Raw genomic sequence first — 12,691 nt, 5'->3', positions numbered from 1 at the left:
CATCTAGAAATGCCCGAAGAAGATTTTTTGTGAAGCACTGAAGTATTATTGTCCATGAACTCATATGAACTTCGTTCTTATTTGAGGTAATTAAACTAGCAGCGAATATTATTTCTTAAATTTTGTTGCTCTTTTATTTATAGTCGTCTCTAAATAACAATGTGTGCTAGAATGTAAACTTTAATATTTTGCGTTTATATATCTATAGCTGTATACATATATTATCTATAGGGGCCCATTTTTAACTTTGCTCAAGGGTCTCGAAAAATATAGAGCCGGCCCTGGCTGCCATGGTGCCGGCAGGAGACATGATTGCTGATATGATCTATGGCCGCGGGCCTTTTTCAAAATTGTGTGTCGGCGGACGATTCAAACAGACAAAAAGCGAACAAAAACGTTGTGTGTTTGGGTCGACCCCGTTGAAGTTGCTCTCATACATTTAGGGAACCCGCCGACGGATCGCCGGTGATGTCTTGCAATGTTAGCTGCTGCAGAAGGCGCTAGGTACATACTTCTGCAATCACTGCAGAAGGCGCTAGGTACATACTTCTGCAATCAGATTCAGGTGTTCGCCTCCGTGTATTCCTTCCATAGACTGGGACTTCGCGCGTAGCTCCCACACCACGCATGGACATACAGTACATGGCCAGAGAGCATCACCCCGGTCACGACCCGGAGTGTTGTCCCCTCTTCAATCATCCGTAGCTAGCCGTACTATACTTTCTTGCCCCCGCGAACCTGAAGAAAAGCTTGTTAAAATATGGAGAGCAAGAACGAATGCAAAGAACAATAGCACCCTTGTTGCAACTTTTTGTCAAGATGTTGTGTTAGCGGGCTTGGCCTTATTAGTGACAACGAGATATGAATACAATATGGAAAGGGCATCTTCGAATTCATCGAGTTCTTGCAGGAAAGGCACCCTCCTGTTTCAATCACGGCGCATACATATCCTCTTCAAGCTCTCCCCCACCTGACGAATGCGGTCGAGGAATGATCGTCGATGAAGTTGGTAATTTACGTTCGTATATATAATCCTCAACTATCTTGGATATATTGGAACTTGGTAATTTACTTTGGTATCAATCGTGTTTGAATCAGGAAAGTAAACTTCCAATATTGTGCTTGGCTTGCATGCCAATACATAAGTTTTATTAGGCAAGTGTTGCGGTGTGTGTGTGTGTGGACAAGTTTTTTTTTTCTTGGCGGAGTTTTTAGGAAACCAGTTGAAACCGTTGCTTCCACTACCCGCCGAGAAATGAAGACACCAACAAACTTTTAAAAAAATGGATTTGAACTGTGCAAACGATCGTATATGGTAGCTATGCTTAAAATTACACACAACAGGCTTTAGTGAAGTTGTGACACAGCGCTATAGCAGTTTGTCAGGTCGCGAATTCGAGCTCCGAGCTCTCACAACCGTGCATTATACTCCCTCCGTTCCTAAATATAAGACGTTTTAGAAACTGTACTATAAACTACATACGGATGTACATAGACATATTTTAGAATATAGATTCACTCATTTTGCTCCGTATGTAGTCTCCTAATGAAATCCTTATAAGGTCTTATATTTTGGAACGGAGGGAGTATTTCTTAGCCTGAGTTGCAGTTAGAGCTGAGGCTCGAACCCGGACGTGCTGGCAGCTATCCCAGCTGCCCAGCCAACGGGTCAACGGCCAGTCCTTAGCAGGTGGAGAGTGTCTAGGGTCCTAAATCCAGATAGGGGAATTTGATGGTAAGAGCATCTATAGACGGACCCCTCATACGTCGTCCACGGACGGACGTTGCAAGTCGTGGTTGTAGACCCTCAAGAGGAGGAGAAGAGGGCAATAGGTGGAGGAGTAGCAGAGCTTCACGAGCAGGCACCAAGTGCTCGAGGGAAACGACACGCGGAATATATGTTTGGTGGGCCGGTGGAGAATGCAAAAAAATGAGACCAATCTAAGGGTTAACCCTTGTTCGCTTTTATTTATAGGAGATACTCCGCGAGCGCCACGAGTTATAGTTGAGGCTCGAACCCGAACGGGCTGACAGCTATCCCACCTGCCCAGCCAACGGATTGACGTCCATCCTCGACAGCTGGAGAATGCCTTGGGTCCCAAATTCCGATAGGGGAATTTGCTGGTAAGAACATCTATAGCCGGACCCCTCATACGTCCGCGGACGTTGTAAGTCATGGTTGTAGATCCTCAAGAGGAGGAGAAGAGGGCAACGGGCGGAGGAGTAGTAGAGCTTCATGAGCAGGCGCCAAGTGCTCGAGGGAAACAACACGGGAATATTTCATGAGTGTGGAGGCCTCGGACCTCTACCCGAAAAAAGAGAGGGGTTCGGGTTGACCAAATTGAGGAAAATCCTATTTAGCGCCACACGCACCGGTTATAGGCCATTTCTGCTAACCGGCGCTTGCAGCGCTTCGACGATGAGCCGGCCCATTTAGGTGTTTAATCTTGTAAAAACATAAGTGCGCTAGTGAGATTCGAACCGACGATCCCCTATGAAATTTTACTATTGCAACCACTCCATCGCCCCAACGGGATATAGAAATGAATCTTTTATTTCCTTTATTCTTTATCTTCCCTTTTTATTTTTTCTTAGTCGTTTTCCTTATTTCGTTTTCATCCTGGTTCGTTGATTTTTTCTCGAAATTTGTGAATTTTTCCTTCAAATCGATTATTTTTTGAAATTTGACGGAATCTTTTTTTAATTTGTAAACATGTTTCCAAATCCATGAACTTTGGTGAACTATTCTAAAAATGGTGAACATAATTTAGAATTCGAGAACTTTTTTCTAAATTGACATACTTTTTTTGAAATCGGTGAATTTTTTTGAAAATCGGTGAACATATATTAAAATTCGTGAATTTTTTTCAAAATCAATGAACTGTTTTTAATACTGGTGAACTTTTTTTTCAAAATGGAAAGTTTTCTTTCTGAATTTTGTGAACTTTTTGAAAATCCATGAATATATTTTAAAAATCAATGATTTTTTATAATCATTAAACTTTTTGCAAATCTGATTAATTGTTTTTTAATACAATGAAATTCTAATGTACATTTTTGAATTGTTTATAAAAATCAATGAAATTTTTCAGGACCTATAGCAGGACGCTAGGACATGTTTCATGGGTCAGCCCAGCGGGGAGGTGCTGCAGGCGCCAGTCGCCAGGAGCGTGAACCGTATCAGAGCTCCTCCCAAATTGTGCCCTTGATTTCCCTGGTAAAAGTTTTTTTCTTTTTGAACGCGGTACAAACACAATGGCTCATATACACGCGTATACATTTACCCCTATGAATACATACGTGCACACTCTACCTCTATGAGCATCTCCGAGAGACTGAGCCGGCATATCATCTTGAGATTTACGAAGTCAACGTAAACGCATCCTCGTCGACGGAAATGTCTCCTCCCACTGAAAACGTATCGCCGAAAATCTTAAAATTAATCTAGAAATAATGCAAGCACTAAAAAAATCAAAAAATTTCTATATTTTCCAAAAATTGGATATTCCGGCTACCACCCAAAAAAGAGGATCGAAAAAAAATCATGGTGTGGAGTCATCAGTAATTACAATACTAAACGGGGAAGGCCTTGGTTTTCCTTTTTTTTGACTTTTTTTACTGTCCTGCAAGAAGTTACACATAAAGCTTTGTATAAATGCAGGTAATGTATCGAGGGGGCACGGCATGCCGCCGCGCTGGTATGGCTGGTAATATATGGGGGTATCCACCCATCTCTCTTCACCAACCTTCTTTAAGCAACATAATGTCGGCGTTCATTTGATCGATTTGTCCAACTATCTATGGCTAAAAGGAGCAATTGACATTATTGGCAACATAAATTGTTGGTTGGCCACTTCCAATAGTTCAAATAACTATCCCTGCCTGTGTCGACGTTCCGGCAAGCATAGGAGAACCAAAAGTACAACCTTTGGCTCCTCGACGAGCACATGCTCGCGAAGGAGCAAATCACTGTCAAGCAGGCGAAAGATGAGGTTATCGTAGGCATTGTCGTAGAGGATCCTTTTGCTTCCTCGATGATCATCTGGCGTTGTACCTATGCATTATTAGTGTTTGTGAGATCTACCACGAACGATGACGTGAGCGCGCGCGGGGATGAGAGAGATATCATGTTCACAAAGAACGGTGCAGAGGTGGCCAAAGAGGAGACAGCGACCGCGCACAACGCGAGCACCGTCGGTTGCGCCACCACCATTGTCCGCGCCCTGCTGCAACGACCAGGATGTAGTCCCATCCACGTCCGGCGCTTTCGACACGGTGCACTCGGGTGATGAAGAGAAGCACATCTCACGGAACCTTGGGTAGGCTACTCTTATTCTTCCCCTCCCGTTGTTGCACTGCCGGTGAGTTTGCCGGACATGGGAAAGACATGACGTGAGACATGGACTCCGCCACGGCCTCCGATGATTTAGATTAGGTTAAAAATGTCTCGTCCACTTTTGTTTAGTTAAAATATATCAAAAATATAATTAATTTGATCCAAATTAATTTTAAAAAACATTCATTTTCTTGAAATTCATTTATTTTGTTTAAATTGATTTACAATGCATGTTGGCATGGTTAGATGGTTGACTCCTGTATTATTGTTTGCGAACGAGTCCACAGATAAATATGATGATCGTTTTATGGGTCCTACTGTTTGCGGACGCGTCCACAGATAGATATGATGATCGTTTTATGGGTCCGCGTTGAAGATAACTGAAAGACAATCCTTAGGGCATCTGCAAAGGCGACCACAAATTTCCTCCTACATCCATCTGCGGATAGGTGGAGGAGGAGGGGACCACTCCGTAGACACGGATACGGGAGGCCGCCATCCAACTCGTAGCCGCATATATTTTGACTACAGTTCGAACTAACATGACGAAATTCGGGTAAAATCGGCTAGATTTCATACAAATTGGACGAAAAGTTTACATTTTGAACATATTTTAACTAAAAAAGGTAAAATTATGTGCAAGTACGGCGGCGCAGAGCTCCACTCTCACGATACGGATACACTCCTCTTCCACCACTCGTTGGAGTGGAACAATCGGATGATGCTTCAGCCCTAGGGGAAGGGGGGCTCCTCCGCTTCCGTGGAGCCCTGGCGTGGGCTTCCATTGGTCTAAGATAAAGAATCGGGCAACTCGTCGGCTGTACAAGCCGGCGATGCGTTCGTGGCGACCCACAGGGGATATTAGCTGTGATGCCCTTCTGTGTTCTACTTTCCCAAATATTGGCGGCGGACACGGACATGTTAACCACCGACTCATTAATCTCCGTGCAACCGGCTGATTTATCTATCGGCAAGGCGTGGTTATGCATGCGTCGGTTGTAGATAGCGCGGTCGCAGGAACGGGAGGCGTGCTACGACGCAGCGTCGTGGAGTACAACGACGATGCTCGTGCTGCTGTACTCCGCATCGTGTCGATCTGGAGCAACTAGTCGCTCCTCCGCTAGCTAGCTCCCGTTCCTACTACGTGCGTGTAACCATGCCTTGCCGACAGAGAAAGAATCGGGTTCCACGGAGATTGACGAGTTGGTGGTGGGCGCGTCAATGTCTGCCCCCAATATGGAGCAACTCGCCACTCCTCCACGAGCTAGCTTGGAGCAACGAGTTGTTGAACCCCGATGCGTCTTGGGCCTCACCTTGCTCAGTCGACCATGCGTGGGAGATGGACCAGCGAGTTGCCTTGCTCGTATTCGGTGTGTAGGGCGGGCCACCCAACCGGCTTTTATATCGGAGAACTATTCATCCTGCTCGTCGGGTTGCATCAAAGGGTGGAGAAGGAGAAGATGGGAGGCGGATTTGGTGGTGCACTTCTTGCCCGGCGTCCGCCCAATTTAAGACTTGGATCGGAACTACGCCCAGCGCACGTGACCCATTTATTTCTACGCACACATTTGAAAAGGCATGTAGCCGTAGATCAAGCCAGCGACCATGCCGTCGTCCAAAGTTCATGCCAGCACCATGCCAGCAGCGAGCATACAATGCGAGCTTCAGAAAACACCACACAATTCATGCTGGCGCACTTGCCAGAGGCCGGCAAACATGCCAGCACGCAAAAAGGGGCGGAAGTTCGACCATGCCATCGCGGCCGTGATCATGCTAGCACACTTGCCGACATACAAAAAAGGATGGCGCTCGCCGTCATAGATCACTCGTCCTCGAACTTGAGCATGTTGGCATGCATCTTCTCGAACCACGGTCTCATCCTTGGCGACACGATGTTGAGATCGACCTTCATGATCTCCATCCCCGTCATCATGCTAGCGAGAGCCACTTCTTTCGTCTTGGTCTTGGCATTGGTGGCCTTGATCTCTATCATCTTGGCTTGCTTGTCTGCCTCCATCTCAAGCATCCTGACTTGCTTCTCCGCCTTCATCTCAAGCCTCCTCATAAGGGGCATGCCAGCTTGGTCATAGGTCGATGGCGTGAACGGCCCGCCTCGACCCTCCTGGCTTTGGGTCTCTTTGGGGTTGTAGCCAGCCGCAGCCGCATCGGCACCACCTGCGTCCGTCGCAACACCCTCGAAGATGATGCTATGCATGAAGCGGTTGGCCCTCTTGTCGTGGACGGCCGCTAGTATTCCATTGAATAGGTTGCGGGCGCCGGAAAGCATGTCGACTGACATCTCCCGCGCGCGTTTCCTCGCCTTACAGGATGACGAACCATCGGCTACCGGTGTGGCGTTGAGGTCGACGGGCACAGCCGCGGGTGCGGATGGCGCAACCACGCTCACCTCCGACGAGCATTCACCAGAGAGGCGAGGGGCTTGCGGGTAGACATGGAAGCCGGGGATCGGCTGAGTTGTCGACGCGCGGGTCGACTCCATTAGTGCAATCTGAGGGAACGCAGACGAGCCTATGCTGGCCACAACCATGGCGGCGTTGATGAACCCGTGCTGATGAGGGTTTAACCCTAGGTACAATAGTGTCTCCCTTGTTGCCGCCACGACGCGTGCAGCGGTTCTAGCGGTATCCTCCCGCCGCGCTGCGGTGGCTATGGCCGCGATGGCCGCAGCTTCTTCCCTTGCATCCGCCGCTTGCCTCCGGCCCTTTCTATTCGCCCACTCCCTAGCCCGCTCCTCGGGCGTCAGCTCTTCTTCTTCTTCTTCTTGGGCATGGTGGCGGTCTTACGGGGGGGGGGGGGGGCGTGAAGCTTACCTTTGTGGGAGGGGGCGATCGTGATGCCGGACGAGCCGAGGGAGGCGAGGCCGATAGCGACATCAAGGTCGTCGTCCATGGCGAGCGGACGCGGAGCGTGCATGGATGGGAGGGTTTTGGAAAGTGAAGGGAAATGGTAGTGGCTTTGCCACCGACTGGCAGGCCGGAGGGAATAATTGGTGCGTTCTGTCTTGTGTCCGCAGCGACGTAAATTAGACTTAAAAATGGACCAGGTATTGATCGACCGCAGCGACGTAAATTAGACTTAAAAATAGACCAGGAATTGATCAACAGGCAAACGAAAAGCAAACACACGTTCGTTTGAATCGGTCTGTTAGGACGACTTTTCTATTTGTCACGACCCAAACGGATGCCTGTGGACGAAATCAGTCGGGCGTTAGAGTTGCTCTTGGTGCTTACGAAAAGTGAGCGTATAGCAGACTGAGATTTTCGATTAGCGAATGTCTCGCGGTGTGCGAAGTCCAACCCCATGTCGATCACCCCTCGGCCGACTAGCCGAAAGCAGCTAGACGATTCCCATTCGGCGCATAATTAGCGTTTGAACAGAATTGTGTGCTAGATGGACAAGAAATTCATGAGCAGAAAAAGTATTCCAGCCCATAGCGAAGATGCTCTTTCTAACTAGTGTACTATAAATCAAGGCGTGCTGTGAGCTGAGCAGGGGAAAGGCAGTGAGACAGGGGAGATAAAGACACAGAGAGAAAGAGCAGAGAGCATACGCAAGAGATAAGCTTTCTAGCTCATGGGAGGAATGGCGGCCGAGCAGCAGTCGCCGGCGCCGACACGACCTCCTCACACCTACACCATCGGCTACGCGATGCAGCCCGACAAGTTGGACACCGTCATCCAGCCGTCGCTCGTCGCCCTGGCGGCCGAGCGCGGCATGCGGCTCGTCGCCGTCGACCCGTCCCGCCCCCTCGTCGACCAGGGGCCCTTCCACCTCCTCATCCACAAGCTCTACGACGAGGCGTGGCGCGCGCAGCTGGAATCCTTCTCCGCGGTCCACCCGACGGTGCCCGTCGTCGACCCTCCCGCCGCCATCGGCCGGCTGCTGGACCGCGGCTCCATGCTCGACGTCGTCTCCGAGCTCAACGCCACCGTCCGCGTGGGCTCCCTGGGCGCGCCCCGCCAGGTGGCCATCGACGACGCGGCCTCCCTGACCGACCCGGGCGTCGTGGGCGCGCTCCAGTTCCCGCTCATCGCCAAGCCGCTGGACGTGGACGGCAGCGTCAGCTCCCACGCCATGTCGCTCATCTACCGCCGCGAGGGCCTCGCGGGGCTGCACCCGCCGCTGGTCCTCCAGGAGTTCGTGAACCACGGCGGCGTGCTGTTCAAGATCTACGTGATCGGCGGCCACGCGACCTGCGTGCGGCGGCGCAGCCTGCCGGACGTGCCGGCGGAGCGGCTCCTGGACGTGGAGGGCGACGCGTCGGTGCCCTTCCACAACGTGTCCAGCCTGACGACGGTGCACGCCGACACGGACGACGACGTGGGCGACGACGCGGAGATGCCGCCGCCGGGGTTCGTGGAGGAGGTAGGGCGCGGGCTGCGGCGCGCGCTGGGCCTGCAGCTGTTCAACTTCGACATGATCCGCGGGAGGAAGGCCGGGGGCCAGTACTTCATCATCGACATCAACTACTTCCCCGGGTTCGACAAGCTGCCGGGGTACGAGATTGCCCTCACCGATTTCTTCGGCGACATGATTCGTGGCGCCGCCGCCGCTGCTACTGCACCCGACGACGAGGCCGACGCTACCGAAGCCTCCAACGTTCTCTGAGCGGTGTATGGGAGGCCGTTTTGTATTCTTTCTGTCGAACGTACGATTTTCGTTGTTCCACGTACTAGAGTACGTAGCAGATCAATTTTGCATTCCTGCTATACCGAATAATGATCTTTGCCTCGTTGGTTTTGGAAATTAAAGGTGATGGCAACGTCCGAACAGCTTTGCCTTTTGATCGTGAGGCTTGTGTCCCCATAAACTACTTTAGTCCTTGGCCATGCAATGCAAATGGTGCAAACTGTACCGATGTTGACAATGATAGCGCCAATTGCGCTACTGGTACCAGTGGCCATGTGCTGCGGTACGGTGGTCCCACAATCCTTCTTCTCGTGCTGCTCTTGTTACGCTCTCCCTTTCTCATCGTATAGTGGCCAGGGATAATCCAGTCATGTGGACCTAAAACCTAAAACCGCTGCCGCCGACGTCTCTCCTGTAGCCTCCACCCCTCTCGTCGCCGTCGGATGATGCGGCTAGAGCAATTTCAACGTAGCGATCTAACAGACGCCGCATTTTATCCGTTCGGATCAACCGAGCGAATGAATTTGTCCGTTTTCTTATTTGAATCAGCCGATGCACCTAACTGTAACCGATCCATTTTTAACATGTCCGTTCAGACATTTTATCAAACACGTAACATGGAGGAGAGCATGTAACAGGCATGGGAGCTCGTGCCGGTCCGGCACGGACGCGAGGCGAGGCCGACGGTCGAGATCGAACCCCACGCCATCGAGACGAAGCAGGGCGAGCGCGGCGAGCTAGCTCGCACGCAAGCGTCCTCCGTGCCCGGGCACGTCCCCAAGAACTGCACGGCCGTCTGTGTCGTGCCCTACTTGGATTTGGCCGGGTGGAGGGGTCATGCAGACTGACCATGGCAGGTCGGGGTGGGGGGGGGGGAGCGCGGCTAGTCGTGGTCCATGCAGACGTCGCGCTCATGGAAAGCGACCCCGTGGGACAGGACTGAGATCCAGAGACTTCACTTGATGAAGTCACACTGCAACTTTACCCTCATAATCTTCATCCAATTCACATCATACGGTCCAGATCACAACAGGGGAATGGCTCTCAACACTTAGCAGTTTTCAGTTTAGCAGCAAACAACAATACAACAACGATACAGTGGTACTTGAATTCAATTTATTTGAACAGATTGAACCCAAAAAAACAATACAGACTAGCTGCCAACGGTAGTGTATTATGCAGTGGCACTTGTATTTTTTGGGGGGTTTCAGTATGTTCAAATAAAACCGAATTCAAGTGTCACTGTATCGTTGTTTGCAGCTAGTCTGCATTGTTGTTTGCTGCTAGGCTGAAAACTGCGAAGTGTTGAGAGCCTTTTTCTTTGTGTGATCTGGACCGTAGAATATGAATTGGATGGAGATTAGAAGGGTAAAGTTACAGTGTGACTTTGGCGTCCGTGGATCTGAGTCCCGTGGGACAACAGGGCCGCGCGTGGACTTGGATTTAGTCGGGGTGGAGGAGTCGTGCAGGCCGGCCATGAGATCCCATGACTTGTCATGCATGTGTGTGCTCCCGTGTTTCTTCCATGGTGCGTGCCTGCAAGCCGGTGAGCAGAGCAGCCAGCCCCGCGTACACAGTATCATTTGAACATCAGATCGGCTCTCAGCAAAAAAGCAAATCGACTCAAAATAATGCATAAACAGTAAATATTTGTAGAGACCCTGAATTTATCTTTTTCCCGAAAGCTGCTTAAATGCTTAAATGATTTACAAATTAAAATGAACCTTACGCATTAAATTATCTACTACCCAAAAAACATTTAAAATTTTCTGAATTTTATTCAGCATAGTTGCAGATAAGGCTGGACTCATAAATGAATTTTCTGTTGGATTTTTGTTAGAATAGAATGACATACTTACGTCAATAAGATTTTGGTGTTATTTAGTTCTTGTGGTTATATATTGCCTTCCTGAAAGGATGCTTGTTGGACTCTTCTATTTTTTGTCAAACAAAAAAAAAACGTTTGTAGTCTATGTTGTATAGCTTATGGTTTCTTTTAAATATGAATATGAACATATATTAAAGCTGCTAAGAGCAACTCTAGCAGACCCCACATTCGTGCGGTCCACAAAACGTGTTTGCAGTTTGCGGAAAAACGTCTTTGCAGGCCGGAGCGCACGGCCGTGGATGCAGACCCTGCATAGCGGACCCTAAAAAAACATATTCATGGAATATGCTTTTTTAGACTCCGCGCGGGCTGAAATGTCCTTCCCACCAACCGCTTCCGCTTATATGCAGGGCACCGCAACGACGAGGAAAAAACCCGCGAATACGCGGGTTGGGGCCGAGATTTTGCCGCTCTCCGTAAAAATATTTGCGGGCCGAGGCGGAATGCGGGGTCTGATCGGACAGTTTTTTCCGTCCCGACCCGCATTTTGGCGGTTATTTTACGGATCGGGGCGGGATGCGGTGTCTGCTAGAGTTGCTCTAAGGAGGAGCTCCTCGAGTGAGTCCGCCGTTGTGGTCCGGGGTTCTTTTCCAGCCTACACGTGTTTACAATAAACATTAGCTTAAAATGAACAGTGACCGTGATGGACAATACTTTTCTATGCATAATACTTTCATATTTTATTGCTTTTAGATACAATTATTAAAAAAACTGAAACAAAATTACATGAGAAGATGAGAAACCCTTTTAGACTTGTGCTATTTTTGCGCCAAGACGCAACACCTAAGTGACATGTGTTTGTAATGAATAGTACCCAGAAATGAACAATATTTTCTCGACGGACACTACTTCCAATTTTTTTCATAATTTTTTTACAAAAGAACTAAAACAAAATATTACATCAAAGATGAGAAACCATTCTAGATTTGTGCATTTTTTTTTGCTAAAAAGACAACATTTGATGAGGTCGGAAATAAAAATAGCTTTTTTTTTTTTTGCGGTGTAAAGTCTTGCTTCATAAATTCGGAGCTTACAGTAAAAAATTACATTAGCCACGCATACTAAAATTATACTCATAACTAAATTGGTGCATACAGTGATCACATGAACATTATTGTCTACAATTCAATTATTTTTTTCAATTTCTATTACTCCCTTCGTCACGGTTTAGAAGACGTGTTTGAAAAATCTCTGAAACCTAGATAGTTATTGATTGACTGTGAGATGAGATAAAAAATAGCATCAACAATACTCATACGCCTAATGAGTCGAGAAATTAATACGGCGCATGCATACAGGACTAGTACTAATTAGTAGGAGTAATTACGTTGGTGCTTTAAACCTTGTCTATTGTGAAAACACACGTAAATTTAACTGTGTCTTCTAAACCAAGACGGAGGGAGTATAACGTTAATGTCAAAGTACCTCATTTTTTTTGTCTTTCCGTAGTCAATTCATATATTTCTTGTTTATTAGAAATTGCAATATGTAAATACATGAAGTATTTTAGAGACTACATCCAACTACACTGTTCTTACCTCTACAGATTAGATTCACATCACCATGCCCTCAAAAGTCTTATATGTGAATTATTTTTGCATAACCTTCCATATATTCAAATCCTTCAGCTCTCCTTTCTTACTATATTGAGCAATTATATTTGCTTCCGCACTTTATAATCTTCTTATGCTACTTAGTAAAACTGAACAATAGAACATGAGCAATCAATAAATTAAGCTACAAGTTAGCCAACAACATAAGCATATATAATTCCTTTCTTGCTATACTGGGTAATTCTATTTGCTTCTGTATTTAAT

The 12,691-nt window shown here is 48.0% G+C and overlaps 1 protein-coding gene across 1 annotated transcript; it reads left to right on the top strand.

Annotated features, from left to right (window-relative positions):
* The first annotated feature begins 7,571 nt into the window (after positions 1-7,571).
* On the top strand, positions 7,572-9,103 carry LOC123410001 (inositol-tetrakisphosphate 1-kinase 4-like). Its single transcript, XM_045102871.1, has one exon. It carries the CDS (start codon positions 7,931-7,933, stop codon positions 8,963-8,965), a length of 1,035 nt encoding a protein of 344 aa, XP_044958806.1. The 5' UTR covers positions 7,572-7,930; the 3' UTR covers positions 8,966-9,103.
* The last annotated feature ends 3,588 nt before the right edge of the window (positions 9,104-12,691 follow it).

This window comes from Hordeum vulgare, chromosome 7H (assembly GCF_904849725.1).
Source record: "Hordeum vulgare subsp. vulgare chromosome 7H, MorexV3_pseudomolecules_assembly, whole genome shotgun sequence".
Lineage (NCBI taxonomy): Eukaryota > Viridiplantae > Streptophyta > Magnoliopsida > Poales > Poaceae > Hordeum > Hordeum vulgare.
This window is presented reverse-complemented; position numbering and strand designations above follow the sequence as displayed.